The sequence below is a fragment of the Sparus aurata genome, chromosome 17, assembly GCF_900880675.1.
Source record: "Sparus aurata chromosome 17, fSpaAur1.1, whole genome shotgun sequence".
NCBI lineage: Eukaryota > Metazoa > Chordata > Actinopteri > Spariformes > Sparidae > Sparus > Sparus aurata.
The window spans coordinates 14,451,026-14,465,915 of NC_044203.1; the positions used below are offsets into that span (position 1 = coordinate 14,451,026).

Sequence of the window (14,890 nt, forward strand, 5' to 3'; positions counted from 1 at the left end):
CCTACTTGGAAGATATCCAAATGATAGCCCTGGAAATCACAGGGAAAAATGGGGGCATCTCTTTACAGCTTGTAACACTGAAGATTGAGAGAGCAGGCATAACTTAAACCAGCTCATTCTAGGAGTAAAACCAGTGTACAAAAAGCATTTTTAGGAAAACCAAAAGTGGTGGTCTAACACATGCGTAGAACAAGGGCAAGTCTATATCTACAGTGTCAGCAGTACAGTTGTCTACATTTCAGCATCTACATCTGCCTTCAATCGCCTGACCTTCTCTCAGTGGGTGACTTATTTAAACATTAGAAAAACGGGTTTACATATAAATGAAACCTTGTTTTTCTTTTATACCAGTGTAACCGACAACTCTATCAAGGTTATCCAGACAGTAACTGTCAAACATTGCAACGTTCAGTGCGAAAGTATATTTGTCTTCAAAGTCTCAACTGTATTGTAACAGCCTTTGCTATTTCTGAAATGTGGCTCTTTTTCTGTGCGCTCTTTTGTTCGTCATGTATTAATTTTTTCCCCACTTTTGTAAGCATGACCGAGCATTCATTTTTAAAGTTAAAAGTCAAAATTGCTTTGTATAACGTTCTTTCTTCCTTTATTATGTATGTGACCCGAGACCTACCTTTATTGTGATTATTGTAGTAGCATCAAAGGTTCTGTCTATTTTGTAGGAATATGACCTAGAAATTTGAGTGATTGCAAAAATAGAATTGTCATTTCATGTTTCATGAATGCTGTATGACTTCAATATGCCTCTGTACTTCAACAGTCATACTTTATCTGCATCAGCAAGAACAGACCTCCTTTGCTATATAAATAGTTGAAAAGAAAAAGACATACTCTGTGACAGACAGTCACTTGCTGTACCTAATACATAGTTCACATGACACATCACAATTAAGTTTTGTGTCTTAGTAATTATCATCACCCGTCATAGTAACAGACAACATGCCCAGAAATTAACACACAAATCTAGACACAACAAACAGTTTGTGAACAAACAGGACCTGCAATAAATATCAAACGCGGAAGTGAATTAAGTTTGTCTCTTTTTAAAATTTCCTTAGTGGTCACATTGGACACATACTCCTGTATGGATCCTGGTATCCCAGTGAATGGCATACGCTTAAGCCACGACCTGTCTATTGGCTCCACGGTGTCCTTCCGGTGTGACCCAGGATACAGACTGAGCCATGAGGAACCACTGGTTTGTGAGAAGAACCACTTCTGGAGCCACCCACTGCCCACATGTGATGGTATGCTTTCACCATTTCTTTAGTATCATTCATGAAATCGATTACCACAATTTGTCTTTTGAGTGAATGCTAATCAAATCTTAATGTCTGATTAAACTGTTTTGCTTCTTATGTTCTTAAAATGACTCTGGATGACACTGTATGACATGATCTGGTCCTTTTTCAACAAGAGGTTTCTGTATTGATTTAGCAAAAGGTAATTGGGTTTTGACAAAAGCTGCTGCTTTCATTCTGTTATTTTTTTGAGGTTAGTGAATAAAAAAAAAGAATCAGAATCAGAATTTCCTTTATTTCTCCCGCAAACGGGGACATTTCTTCATCGCAGCAGCCAAAGGACAGTGGTATTGTAATAAACAATAATAATAGTAAAAGAATAAACAATACAATAAAAAAGTAAGAAACAGACTTGTATACGTTGTGTATAAAAAATCTTTTACACTGTTAACAGTGTAATTGTAAGCAGTATAGTGTAATTGTAAGCAGTAAAGTAAAAATCAATAAAATAAAGATATGGTCTTATTGGCAATAGGTAACATGCATCCAACTATGGGTAGCTCACAGCAGTTTTAATTCACCAAGCAGAGGATTGTCCGAATGCTTTTTATTAAAAAAAAAGACCCAGTCTGTAAGTGAACATATTTCTTGGGGTGTTAAGAATCATTCCATACTAAAGACAGATAATTCACAACTTCATAACATGAAGTTCAACATTTTCCTGATATGATGTCCTGCATAATCTCTCTCGTATTTTACAGTTTTTATGTTTTTGCTGTTTAGTAGCATGCTGAAGGACAATTGTGGCAATTATTGTTGCAGTGCACAAACCGTAAATGAAGCCTCTAAGTGACAGATCATTCAGTTGAAAAAATTTAACGAACAAAATACATGCATGGGTCGGTGGGGAGAACGATACCGTGCGTATGATCCGTTGCCGTGCTGTACAGCTTTGGCCCACTGGTTACCCTGGAAAATCATTTTATGTCTTGGAGCATTTTCTTGCCTAGGTGTGTGCCAGACTGGTGCCAAATACCTTGGCTCTCTGCCTATGGAGCCTCTAAAGTAGATCATTTGCCAAGTGTACTCATTCACTTTTAATGACTTTATGTAATTTTGGCTCATTAATAAAATATTTGATATAATTTTGTTGGTGGGTAAGGATTCAGGCCTTGATGTGTTGTGCTCACTGGAGGGCCCTAGGGTGGAAGGAGAGAGGATAAGAGGGGGGTGGGTGTGTGCAGCTGTGGAGCCTGAGGCATCTCAGTGATCCTCCAAAACATCATCTGACATTCATTACTTTGAAAATATGTGCATGCACAAGAGTTCTACTTCTAATATTTTGTCAAGATCGCTGTTTTGAGGGAAGGCATCGGGGCATTTGGCTGCAACACCACTCCACTCTTTGGGCATTCAAGCTAAAGAACAAACACACACACACACACACAAACCAGCACATAGAAACTTAAAGCAAGAAGGAAGGAACAAAAACAAAACTTGTCAAGCTTCATAATGCTGTATTTAAAGAGCAGTGCCCTTTATGTGAATTGACCTTTTATTTGAAACACAATGACAGCATGAGAAAATTGTTGCTGGTTTAACCAGTATCAAGTTAGACAAGTTAACCTTCAGAGGGATTTGACATTAACCTCCTGGTCCTCAGCAGCCAAAGAGGGTAGAGACTTATCTCATTAACTTCCTGTGATGCAGTATTTGTCAATCGACAATATGTATGAGAGTCATAGTACTGGGGTGGCGATGGGTGTTGCTCCTGTAAACGACACTTGCTTTCACCTCAGCTGTGACTAAGAGGGGATTCAATTTGGCCAACCCGACTGAAGACTTGTGGATGCTGCACTGAGGTGATTGTTTCTATTTGAACAATCAAAAATAAAAGCCAGATGCCCTTAGTCGCTGAATATGCTTGTGTCAGTTGTTGTTAATGGTAAGTGAATTTAATGGATAATCCTGTTTTCTAACAATGTCTCTCCATGAAAGAAACCGTTGGAGAGGGGAAAATATAGATGGATTGTTGAATTAATGAATTATTTATTGTCCTGGCAGTAGGAAAGGTTTGGAGTCAGGGAAAGAGAATAAAAAAACATTGTGTTGGCAGAATTTCAGGTACTCATAAAAATAGCAGGACAGGATGTGATATGACTCAGATGCATTATTCATTTAACTCGCTCCAATGTCTTGAGGTGAGGGATTTATTGGTTCATTTGCAATTTTCATTTTTTTTTTTTATTTCAGCAGTTATCAGTCATTATCTCCCCTTTCTATTCAGCGTCATGTGGTGGGGATATCAGGGGACCTGGAGGGATCATCTTATCACCCGGATACCCGGAGCTGTACTCTAACTCTCTAAACTGTACTTGGACTGTGGAAGTCAGCCATGGAAAAGGTAGGAAAACCCCACATGTTTTATTGTAATGCATTCTTGAATATGTAAGTAGGAAACTAGTTAGCTGTATATATGTTTTTTTAAGAAACATGTTTATTAGTATTTGCAGGAATCATTCACAAACTACATTCCACAAGAGCCAGATTTATTTTAATATTCCTTACTGCAGTGACACGTAATAGTCCTAACGATGGCCAAATTACGAAACTATAAATTATAACAACACCCCCTCCACAGATTCCAAGAAGGATTACACAGATTTATTATCATAAAGTGAGACCTGCAAAGAGCGTGTATTTTACTTGAACAAAGATAATTTAAATGCACCCACTTTTTTCATCTATGGCAACTGGCCAGAATAATTTTACACTTTTACTCTGAGGTGTTCATTTATTAAAAAAATAACTCTTTGAATCCTTTTTAAAAAAGGTGCTCTGGTGTCGGAGCATTACACTTAATTTGTAGGTCTTTGTTATTAGCAGTTCTTTGGCTTATTCAAGCCAATATTATTCAGTAGACTGCTTTATACATTTATCAGTTGGATTTAATCAGTTTTTCACCTAGCACATTTAACATCTTTGACGTTCAGTGGTTCACCTGGTAAGAGATTCTGGTATCTCATTCTCATTCTTTATTTCATTTGCTATCACAGAACTCACTGTCAGCTATGTGATCAGTTTCCAGGTCTCTGAGATGTTCTTGTTCTTTTGAAAAGTACTCTGAGCTAATCTTGGTGCCCTAGTACTTAGATATATTATCACTATATTATAGTACAGTGCTTCTTATCTTCTGCCATGGAAATGGCATTTTACACTCTTTGTCAATTACCAATTTATCCTAGTGTCAAATGCTCACTGCTCTAATTCCTCTAAAGAGTCACCTTTGATAGTTTGATAGATTTCAATCTCAGATTTATCAACAATTCCTTCCACTCAGTTGTTGACGCGAGAAAAACTAAATTAAGCATTATTTAATTTGTGCCTCAAATGTGTCTAATTTATGTTAAACACCTTCAATCAATTGGGTTTGGGATTTTCTGCCAGGCAAGACAACAATGTAATTACTGTACATGTATACAAATGCATGTGTATTTTATGTAACAATAACCTGTATGTTTTCCAGTCAGCAGCATTATCCTTTGACTTTTTTTTTCTTTAACTTTCAACAATGACTGGAAGACTGCTTGGGAGTATTCTAAAACTATACAATAGCCATTGTACCATAATCTATGTCCTACAGAACATATATTGTCTTTAGATGGCTCTCATATTTTTCAGATTTTTTTTGTTTATCTTGTATGGAGAAACATCTATAACTCTTGCTTGATATGTGAAAACAGATAAGGAATCTTTTATCATGGCACTGATTTACTTTGTGTATTTATAACCTTGTGGCTACTGACGGCAAGACAAATTCATCTTCAGGGATACCAGCTATGTAACTATTCCACTCAGTATTTGCCAACATTCGGTACCGTACTTTATTGAAATATTGAGATGTCCTATCCTGGGGATGGCTCTTGATTAATTGATCATTTGGCTTTACTCTCTGTAACATAATTGGTGTTTTACAGAGCACAATCAATCATTTTATTTCGTTACCCATTTTATAGCCATGTGGGACTATCTGTATCAAGTGAGCCAAACATTGTGGAGGACATTATAGAGTCATATTGAACTGATTCAACAGATGGCATTGAAATGGCAGCGCTTATTGTAGTGAAAAGCAGCCAACTGGCCATCAAGGATGGAATAGAGATGTTGTTATTGGTTCTTAATTACAGTGTGAAAGTAGAAGCAGGGTGAAGAGACCTCAATCTTGTTTTCCTACCTAGGTTGAATAACAGTTTGTTGAAAGAAAATTTGAATTTTTTTTGACAAACATGAATTCAAATTGATTATGATTTCTTTGAGTCTCTAACAGATTTTGTTTCACTTGATATTTTCATTATACTCATTCTGATACTAATAATTGTATAGTATATTTTTACCTATAAAGCAATACTGGTCAACACATATATATCCATTGAGGAATTCAAGAGCATCATTTTGATTCTGGTAAATGAGGCTTATGGTTGAATGGCTGCCACTGGAAAAAAAATGCCACTTCAAAATTAAGTAAGAATTAAGAAAACTAAGTGTTTAAGAAAAAAAAGTACCAATGGAACAAGTGCAAACATGTGCAAGTCTCCTATATCTCACATAAATGTCACTTTCTAGGTGGCTGAGTCTTGTATTATGTATAAGGAGATATTTTTAACTAGAAACGATACATGTACACCTGGTATCATGCTGTATATATTGCATTTAAATTTGTTGTGATTATGTATGGTTGCTATGTTGGCCATGTCTCTCTTGTAGCTCTCTTGACTTCCTATTAAAACACACTAAAGAACATAACTGGTAGAAAGGCCATGCTACTTTAATTGCATAGTTTTAAAAAAGACAGCTGTAGGTCGCGCATTTGGAATTTCAAAATTGCTTTCAATATTTTTTGGTGTCTCAACTTTTTCATTTTCGTAGTATTCATTTACAAGTGCAGCCGTAAGATAAAAGCATTTATGATTAAATGAATGGAAAATGAATCCTTGCTTGTCGGATGGATGGGGTGAGCTTACCCCAAATTAATACAATCCATTCTTTAACCATGACAATGAAATTTAAAATTACAGCTAAAAATGTTAATGTAATGTAATAAACACACATTCAGTTTGAGTCATTTAAAATGTTTAAATATCTCCAACAGTGATTCCTTGTATTCTCCTGAAAACCTCTTAACGCTGAGCTTCTTATTTCTCCTCCAAGGTGTCCAATTCACTTTCCATTCCTTCCACCTGGAGGATCACCATGACTACCTTCTGATAACAGAAAATGGCAGCTTTGCCCAGCCACTGGCTCGACTCACAGGCTCAGAGAGGCCAGCACCGGTTAACGCTGGCCTGTATGGGAACTTCAAGGCCCAGCTACGCTTCATTTCTGACTTCTCCATATCGCTGCAGGGATTCAACATCTCCTTCTCAGGTATGAAGGCATTTGAAGTTTCTGTCTGTAGGAAGCAGGGGTAGTGGTAGATTTGTGGACAGGACAGGTAGGGAAGGTTTTAACAGTGGACACAGGATGAGTAGTGTGGAGGAGGCAGAAGGGAGAAGAGTAAAGATGCTGAAAATGTGGTGGGTGGAGATTTTAAGTAGGAGGGGTAGAGAGTCTAAGTGAAAGTCACTGACAGACAGAAAGAGAAAGACGGCTCATTCAGCGATGAGATCAAAAGTGGTAAGCCTCTCTAAAGCATGCATTAAGTAACATGTGAGGAATGATTTGTCGGTCAGAACGGGAGTAGGCTTAAGGTAGACCATGCCTCAGGCAGCGCCGATCAGAGGAGGATAATTAAGAGACAACGAGGTCACGCAGGTAGAGGGTGTCTGACCGTGATGAGAATGATCATCAAAGCATGCCATGTGGGTCAGTATCCTCAGGACTGAGGAGACAATGGGGAAAGGGAGGTAGTAAAGAAATAATGGAGAGAGAGAGGTAGAGATGGGAAATGTAGGGAGGGGGAGAGAGATGGAGAAAGGAGATGAGACAGATGGTGATGCTGAGTGAGCGGGGTTGATGGAGAGGGCGGAGAGAGGGAGATTTAGTAATGCAGAAGAAGGGAGAGAGAGAGGGTCTGCTTCATGAGCATTCTGGCTAAATGTTTGCCTGCTGTTCGTTGAAGTGAAGCATAACTTATGCAGCCATGAATATTCATGAAATTTAGTTTCTGTGTGTGTGTGTGTCTGTCCTGGCAAGCTCTGTAATTAGCATCTATAGATTTCCTGATTAAGATTTTTTTTAGTAACCTTTTATGACCTGTGCCAATGCTATCAGGTCACATCCTACATTAGCTGTGTGTTGCTGTGTTGAGATCAACAGGCCTACGTATTTGTTACATACTTAATGCAGGCTGTCAGAGGAATACTGTCGGGAGCAAGACCTTTTTCTTCTTATGCAGCCATCTACATCTGAAATGCTAAGGCCACCAACAGACCAAGTTTAATAATCTTGCATGCAGGATGGCCTAGTTTTTAGAGAGCCCATTCTTCATCCAGACATGCAGGGTTCAAACTTTTGGCATATATCCCAACCCTATGAATTGTCCTTGACTAAGACATTCAATTCCCACAAACTAAGATATTGCTTTGGCTGAAGGTGCATTCAGAGTTTCTTTGTGGAGACTGATGTTTCCCAGGGGGGGGATCATTATTAATATTGAGTAAGTTACAAATCTGTGGCTCACGGGTAGAGCTAGCATCTTATCTGAAGGTCGTTGGTTCGATTCCCCTGGTCTGCATGTCGAAGTGTCCTTGGGCAAGATACTGAACCCCAAACTGCCATCAGTGTATCGATGTATGTATGTATGTATGAATGAGTCGCTTTGGCTAAATGCCCTAAATGTAAATGTAGATCATTATAATGAAGTATTGGTAATATATTTTAATGGTAAGACATCATTTAATATTTTTTGTTGCCGATTTTAATTTTTTATGTCTATTCTGTTTCCAGAGTATGATCTGGAACCCTGTCAGGACCCTGGAACCCCTGGGTTCGGCTGGCACACAGGCTCCAGATTTGGGATTGGTGACTCACTGGCGTTTTACTGCAATACGGGCTATCGTCTACAGGGGGCAAAGGAGATCGTGTGCTTGGGAGGTGGCCGCCGCATGTGGAGTGCCCCTCTGCCAAGGTGTGTGGGTACGTGGTCAGCTGCTTTTATTACGTTTTCTTTCCTGTTTGTGTATTGCCGAATTTACACTGTTAGTCATGTTTAGATGTTTTTGGCAAAGATATCTCCTTTTTATTAGACATTCAAGACCTCAATGGAATTGGATTTACTTAAGTGGATTATGACTTAAAAGCCCTTGCATATGATTAATACTGATCTGAGCTGCCAGGTTTAAACTATCCTGGAAGATCCCATTTCCACTGATGGGTGCTCAAAGGGCAGGTCAAGGGACAGAAGATCAACATATATTTTCCCCAGAGAAGGTCAATTTGATCACTTACACATTTCAAGAACTGACTCAGAGTTCATTTTAGAGCAGAGGCACTGTGTCATTTTAAACAGATCCCTTCACTCCCTGTGCTTAACCCTGCCTCTGGCACAGGGGGTGCCAAGTGTCTGCAAAGATTCAAAGTTCAAAGTTCATTTTGGAAAGCAATCCAACTAGTTTGTCTTGGCAGGGTACAAGAAAGTAAATCTTTATTTGTAAATCTTACAAATAAAGTCTGTAATGTTTTTACAGGATTTAATAGTCTGCTCAATGTGTCAGTGCCAGTTCATAATGATTATTATGATTCTAAAGTAATGAAATGGATGGACGCATGGATGAATAAGCAAGTATGATAATCCCAGTTAGACATTTGAATTATACCTTAATTTCTTTAGTAACATGCCAATGAACTATGCCTATTCATTTCGGTGTATTTATTTCAAATTCGGGCTGTTTTTGCAGTGCCTATTATTGTATAAGTGATCATGTCTATTGTCTGTGTGTGCAGCGGAGTGTGGATCCACGGTCTCCAACAATGAAGGAGTTCTTTTGTCACCAAACTACCCAATGAACTATGACAACAGCCATGAATGTGTGTACAGCATTCAGGTCCAAACAGGAAAAGGCATCAACATGACAGCCAGCACCTTTCAACTTGCACAAGGTGACATCCTCAAGGTAAAGACACAATGCAGCTGCTCCTCTTCCTCTTTGTTGACAAGAAAATTGATTTCCAACAAAAAAAAAAAGCAGGACTCTGGTTAAGAACAAAGTCGTATCAGTTTATGTCACCATTTTAATTAATGCTTAAGTATATGAGACAGGTCGTGGTGCTTTTTATTATGTGCTAAACTAGAAAGGGGATTACGTGGAGCACACCAAGCAGAATGCACAATTGTTTTGCCCCGGAAGCCAGAGCAAAGGTCAAACTGCAGCAGCATCCCTTTGGAATGGAAGGGATTCAATTCTTTGCTCAAGGGCATTTTAACAGTTTTGGTAAGCACCACAGATGTGATGCAAATGACTATGTAGTCACCACCTCACAGCTGGAATGCACTCTTTTTGGCATGCAGATGTCTTGTGTAATGCTCCAATTAACAGAGCATTGTAGCCTACTATCTATGCTTCAAGTAATGGCGCTGTGTAGACTGTAATCTCTTGCACTTAGTCATTTTGTGAACATCTGAAATGGGGAAAGACATGCTGGGAGAGCTAAATTGACTTGAAGAAAGGGGGAAACAAAACAGAGAAGGCCTTAGAACTATTTGAAAGGGAGAGCTCAGAACCTTGAATCTCTTGTTATTGCACAGATGTCAATCATGAAGGGTAAGGTATACTGCTGGACTTTTGTATGTTTTGAATATAGAAAATATGCTGCTTCAATAAATCATTTCCATAAAGTGTGTGGATGAAAAAAGTATATCTGCAATTAAAGAGAATAACAACTGAAGATTCAAAACATTATCTTGTTTAGCAAGAATCCACAAAACATGGAAAAACAATGTACCTTACTCTTACTCTACTTGAGGAATGCACCACTTTCAATTCTCATTCAATATTGAAGAGCATTTAGTTTTTGGTTTATAATAGCTGTGAAAGAGTCTTTTTCTTAGTTTGACATAATGAACCCCACCACCTTGTTGATTTTACTCCATAGATGCACAGTAGAATACAGTAGAATAATAAAAATGGTAGAATAGTTGTCACTCCAGTCCAATTTGTTCATCCCATTAAGGACATTGGTTTTGCAATAGATGTGCAAAATAAAACAGAGGATATACAGTATTTATAGTTTCCTTAGCAACACTCTTTTTTCTGTATAAATATTTAACATCTAATATTATATTTCCACTTCATTGTTGATATACAATTCTCAATCACGCTTTTTCTCTGTCTTTAATGAGGTGTATGATGGTAAAGATGGTACATCCCCACTCCTTGGCACATACACAGGCACGTTGATGCAAGGTCTGTCCCTCACCAGCACCTCCAACTATCTGTGGCTTGAGTTTTACTCTGACCAGGAGGCGACGGCAGCGGGGTTCCAGCTCATATACCACAGTAAGTCACATTTCATTTTCCCGGGGGTGGAGGGCCCTAAAGCTTTTTCCAAATGAGTGAATTTAGCCTCACACCAGGGGCCAGGCATTTCAAGTAGCAGAATTTAAAAGAAAATTTTAATTGACCCTCACCCTGCCTTGCTGTGTCTTTCACTGTCAGGGTAACTATTAAACACAGCATGGTGTTTCTGTGCCATTCCTGCAGGGAAAAAAAATGCTTCTTTCTGTCCTCCCTTTCTCTTGCACTATCCCTCTTTATGTGAATCTCTTTTCCCACTTTTTTCTTGCTCTCCAATCCTGCAATTAGTGCCCATGCCTGCCTAACTGTACCTTGTTAAAATAGGTGAATTATTGTTGGGTTTGTTTGAAATCAGTGTGTTTGTGCAAAGTGTGCATGAGTGTGTGTGTATTGAAAGTTTGGGTCACTGCAGTAAGTGGGTCAGTAATAGATGGGTTTTGTTTCTCCCCCTAATTGGCTTGCTGACTGTGTACTGTTGCTAACCGTTTCTAATTTATTACTGTGACGTGACAATGTCCTGGTGACACTGCATTTTGCAGTCCAATTTAAATTGTTTTTGTGTTTCACCTGCAGTTGAGCTCCCTGAATTCTTTTGGTCTACCAGTGGGTTTTCTAAAGTAGAATTAGATATAGATAGTGAGAATGGCGAAAGGTCAAGAGCTGCTTAGACTAGAACAGTATAAAAGTAAAAAAAAGTTTTGAGCTAACTTGCAGTTACCAGGCCTACATTGGCAATTTTAAGCCCGTGATAATTGCACCAACTCTGTTAGGTACAAACAGACTATAACTCAAATATAAAACAGCTATACCATAGAGCGCAGCTCAGCATTACTTGACAGACCTTTGCAAAAAACAATAAAATTAATCAGGGATGTGTAATCATTTACAACACCTAAATAAATTGCCATCGGCATCTAAATAGAACTGCAAGTAGTCCTGAAGAAATAATGTTTTGATTACGACCTGCCTTTTGAGTTATAGAATTACCCATAATCAAGTATCATATAATTTAATTTTGTTTTCTTATTTATTCAAGGATGTGCTCATGGTAAATAGAAGAATGTAGGCTTGCACTCTTTATCCATCTCAGAAGACAACCTTTAACCTGGTCTTGGAGAGGATTGAGTGATGTACGAACAGCACAAGGGCAAGCGAGGGTGAAACATGCGCACCCTACATCTTGTCTGAGCATGAAATCTGATCATGTTTTCATGGTTCTTCTACCAAAAGTGCTGGGGTAATTTTCTAAATGTGAGCAGTAACTGTTCATGATTTATACTGGGAATGACACTTGTAATACTACCGTAACATCTGGCATGGGCATGGACCTCGCTTTGAGAAGAGACAATAAATCAACACTGCTAGGTTTATGTGCGGCCACTGTTGCTGCATAGCAGAACACTTACATTTAGTACCTGAAAGGGAGGAACACATACACCAGCCATGGTCAAGTTCAAACATGGCGAGCTAAAGAGTTATTACAACACTATGTTTGTGGCTTGTTTATTTTATTACTTTTATATTACCCCAAAGTGTTACAAGTGGAAGGGCTGTCTCTTAGTTGTGGTAAATGTCCACGCTCAATCAAACATTTAATTGTGAACATCTAATTGTTCTCTCTGTCCAAAAGGAATCTTTCAGTGACAAGTAATATATTGAGACTGTAAGCTCCAGCTCTTATCTGTACTCAACTGGAAATTATTTCTCAAAGCTAAATCAATACCTCTTTACAATACAGATAAATGGGAATATGCTGCTGGTTTACTGAAAGGCTAAGCTCCAGGGATCTTGGCTTGAAATGCTGACAAGCAGTTGTGTGTTTATATGTTTTCATGATGCTCAGGTCATGTCATCCATTTAACTCAGATATTTTTTTCACCTTGCTCTTAATCTAACTTTTCTAGGTTTTGAACTCTCCCACTGTGATGATCCCGGTGTGCCGCAGTTCGGCTTTAAAGTCAGTGACCAGGGTCACTTTGCTGGAAGTGCCATCACGTTTGGCTGCGACCAAGGTTACACCCTGCACGGCAGTGGCATACTCAAGTGCATGACTGGGGAGAGAAGAGCATGGGACAACAACCTGCCATCATGTATAGGTAGTTCTCTCTGACTTTGTCTTCATGCTGTCTCAGGTTCTCTCTCCTGGCATTTGTCCATCTCTTTTCTTCTGCAGTAGTTTTTTATTATTATTCAGGCCAGTTTCACTGTCAACATTGCTCCGCTAGGTGTTAATCCTAAGGATTTATCCAGAGATGATTTCTATTCAATTGAACTGTGTTGATTAAAAAATAGGCTGTTTGTAAGTTTGTAAGAGTGTATAAACACATCTGGTCCATTGTGAATCATTGATCTCACTGTGTGTCCTTGATGCAGAACTGCTTGTATAGAGTCATTAACAACACTATAGTAGCAGTCTAAATTGCTACTGAGCTTTCACTGTGTTGCTGTGATTCTCGTTCATTCAAAGGTTATGTAACATTTTAGTCCAAGTGCAATTGTTCAGCATTTTTCTCGAAGTAAAGGCATAATTATATAGTATTAATGTCATATTGAGTCAACGAGATGATGTACAGTCCTGGCTGTACTTTCATATTCAGAACATGCTGAGACAGAAAGACTTAGAAATGATAAAGCTATTACCTGCATGCTGCTAGAGTCTGGAAGGTGTTGTGAGGCAGTCTCTGTTTCTTGATGTCTAGCAGTGATGGATTAGGGTAAAAAATGATTTACAAATTTCAGTACGTGTGCAGAATGTAACTTTAAATGCCACTGTGTCCTACTGCCTTTTTCAATGAAACTTGTGTTTGTTCCTTTTTTTCTAAAAGGGCTCTGGTCTAGCATTTTGGTATGTTCAAAACAATCACAAGAAAAGTGAAATCAGTCTATTGATTAACTGTTTAACAATGCTGGTTCAGTGAATGGTCAATATTGATAGTGAGCTTTGTATCTGTGAGCTAAATGTGAAATGGGATTTCCAGCCCTCTCTCCAGGGCCACATCTTGGGACAAGATGTCAAGGACTTTTACATTTGCCCAGTGTTATGATACTGATTAAAGACTACCACTGTGGTAATCTAATGCAATTTTCCTATTAATTAAGTGCCGGTTGTTCTGTGTAATATAGATAGCAAGACGATAACCAGGGGAGAGACAACATAGATTGGACGATAAGATATTCCTTCAGTTATTAACATTTGTAGCAGTGTCCTCCCTGAAGTGCAAGACCCAGCCTGTGTATTATTATTGGACACAGTCCTTTTAAAGTTAATTAATGGCATCATTAAGGGGCATACTTAGAAACAAAACATGTTTTGCGTCTGTAAGTATCTGTGCTCATGAAAGAAGACCTGGTTGCAATCCCATTACCTGTTCGAAAAAAGAAAATTGTTTATTTTCAGCTGAGCCTAAACTGTTGCTCATTAGTTCTAGCTCATTTTAGAATCTGAGCCTCCAGTGAGTTTGGACTCTTGTGCTTTCTCCATTCCATTTCAACACATTCTGTGAGTCTTTGCTTATGTGTTTCCATTTCCTCTTGTATGAGTTTGCTTTGTCAGAGGTTTTTATGTGTTTGTGTGTGTATGCAGCGGAGTGTGGTGGCAATTTTAAGGGTGAGTCTACAGGGCGTATCCTCTCTCCTGGGTATCCCTTCCCCTATGACAACAACCTGAGGTGCACCTGGACAATTGAGGTCAGCTCCGGCAACATTGTCAGGTAGCGTAAGTTGCTAATAATATCGGCATATATTGCATGCATATTTATAGATATACTATATATATGGCATGAATCGAAAATGTGGCTGTTGTCTTGGTGTAACTCCAAGCCATTTATAACTAAAAAGGGTATATTTTAGAATACCTAAATGAAGATCTTCCATAATTTATCAAAATACACAAATTGTATTGAGCATCATAAGTCATAAAATATGGTAGTGAGAAAAAAAAACCTTATATTGTAAGTGTTATAAAGAATCTGATATTGAATTTAAATAAACAAACTCAAAGTAAGACACTCACTGGATTTGTGTGATGAAACTAAAATCAGTTTGATGTTATCATGAGACTGCAGTTTATAAACAATTGCCTGATGGGATTTGAATTGAATACATCCTAAATTAACTGAG

General features: G+C 38.4%; 1 protein-coding gene across 7 annotated transcripts in view; it reads left to right on the forward strand.

Moving 5' to 3' along the window:
• LOC115567061 (CUB and sushi domain-containing protein 3-like) overlaps nucleotides 1-14,890 on the forward strand; it is a 219,280-nt gene that overhangs the window by 82,203 nt on the left and 122,187 nt on the right. For all 7 annotated transcript variants that reach the window (XM_030393247.1, XM_030393251.1, XM_030393249.1 and 4 more), the window contains 8 exons: nucleotides 1,077-1,265; nucleotides 3,547-3,663; nucleotides 6,468-6,683; nucleotides 8,205-8,393; nucleotides 9,201-9,370; nucleotides 10,597-10,753; nucleotides 12,676-12,867; nucleotides 14,355-14,481. In XM_030393247.1, the coding sequence (XP_030249107.1) occupies nucleotides 1,077-1,265; nucleotides 3,547-3,663; nucleotides 6,468-6,683; nucleotides 8,205-8,393; nucleotides 9,201-9,370; nucleotides 10,597-10,753; nucleotides 12,676-12,867; nucleotides 14,355-14,481 (1,357 nt within the window). The remainder of the gene's footprint in view (nucleotides 1-1,076; nucleotides 1,266-3,546; nucleotides 3,664-6,467; nucleotides 6,684-8,204; nucleotides 8,394-9,200; nucleotides 9,371-10,596; nucleotides 10,754-12,675; nucleotides 12,868-14,354; nucleotides 14,482-14,890) is intronic.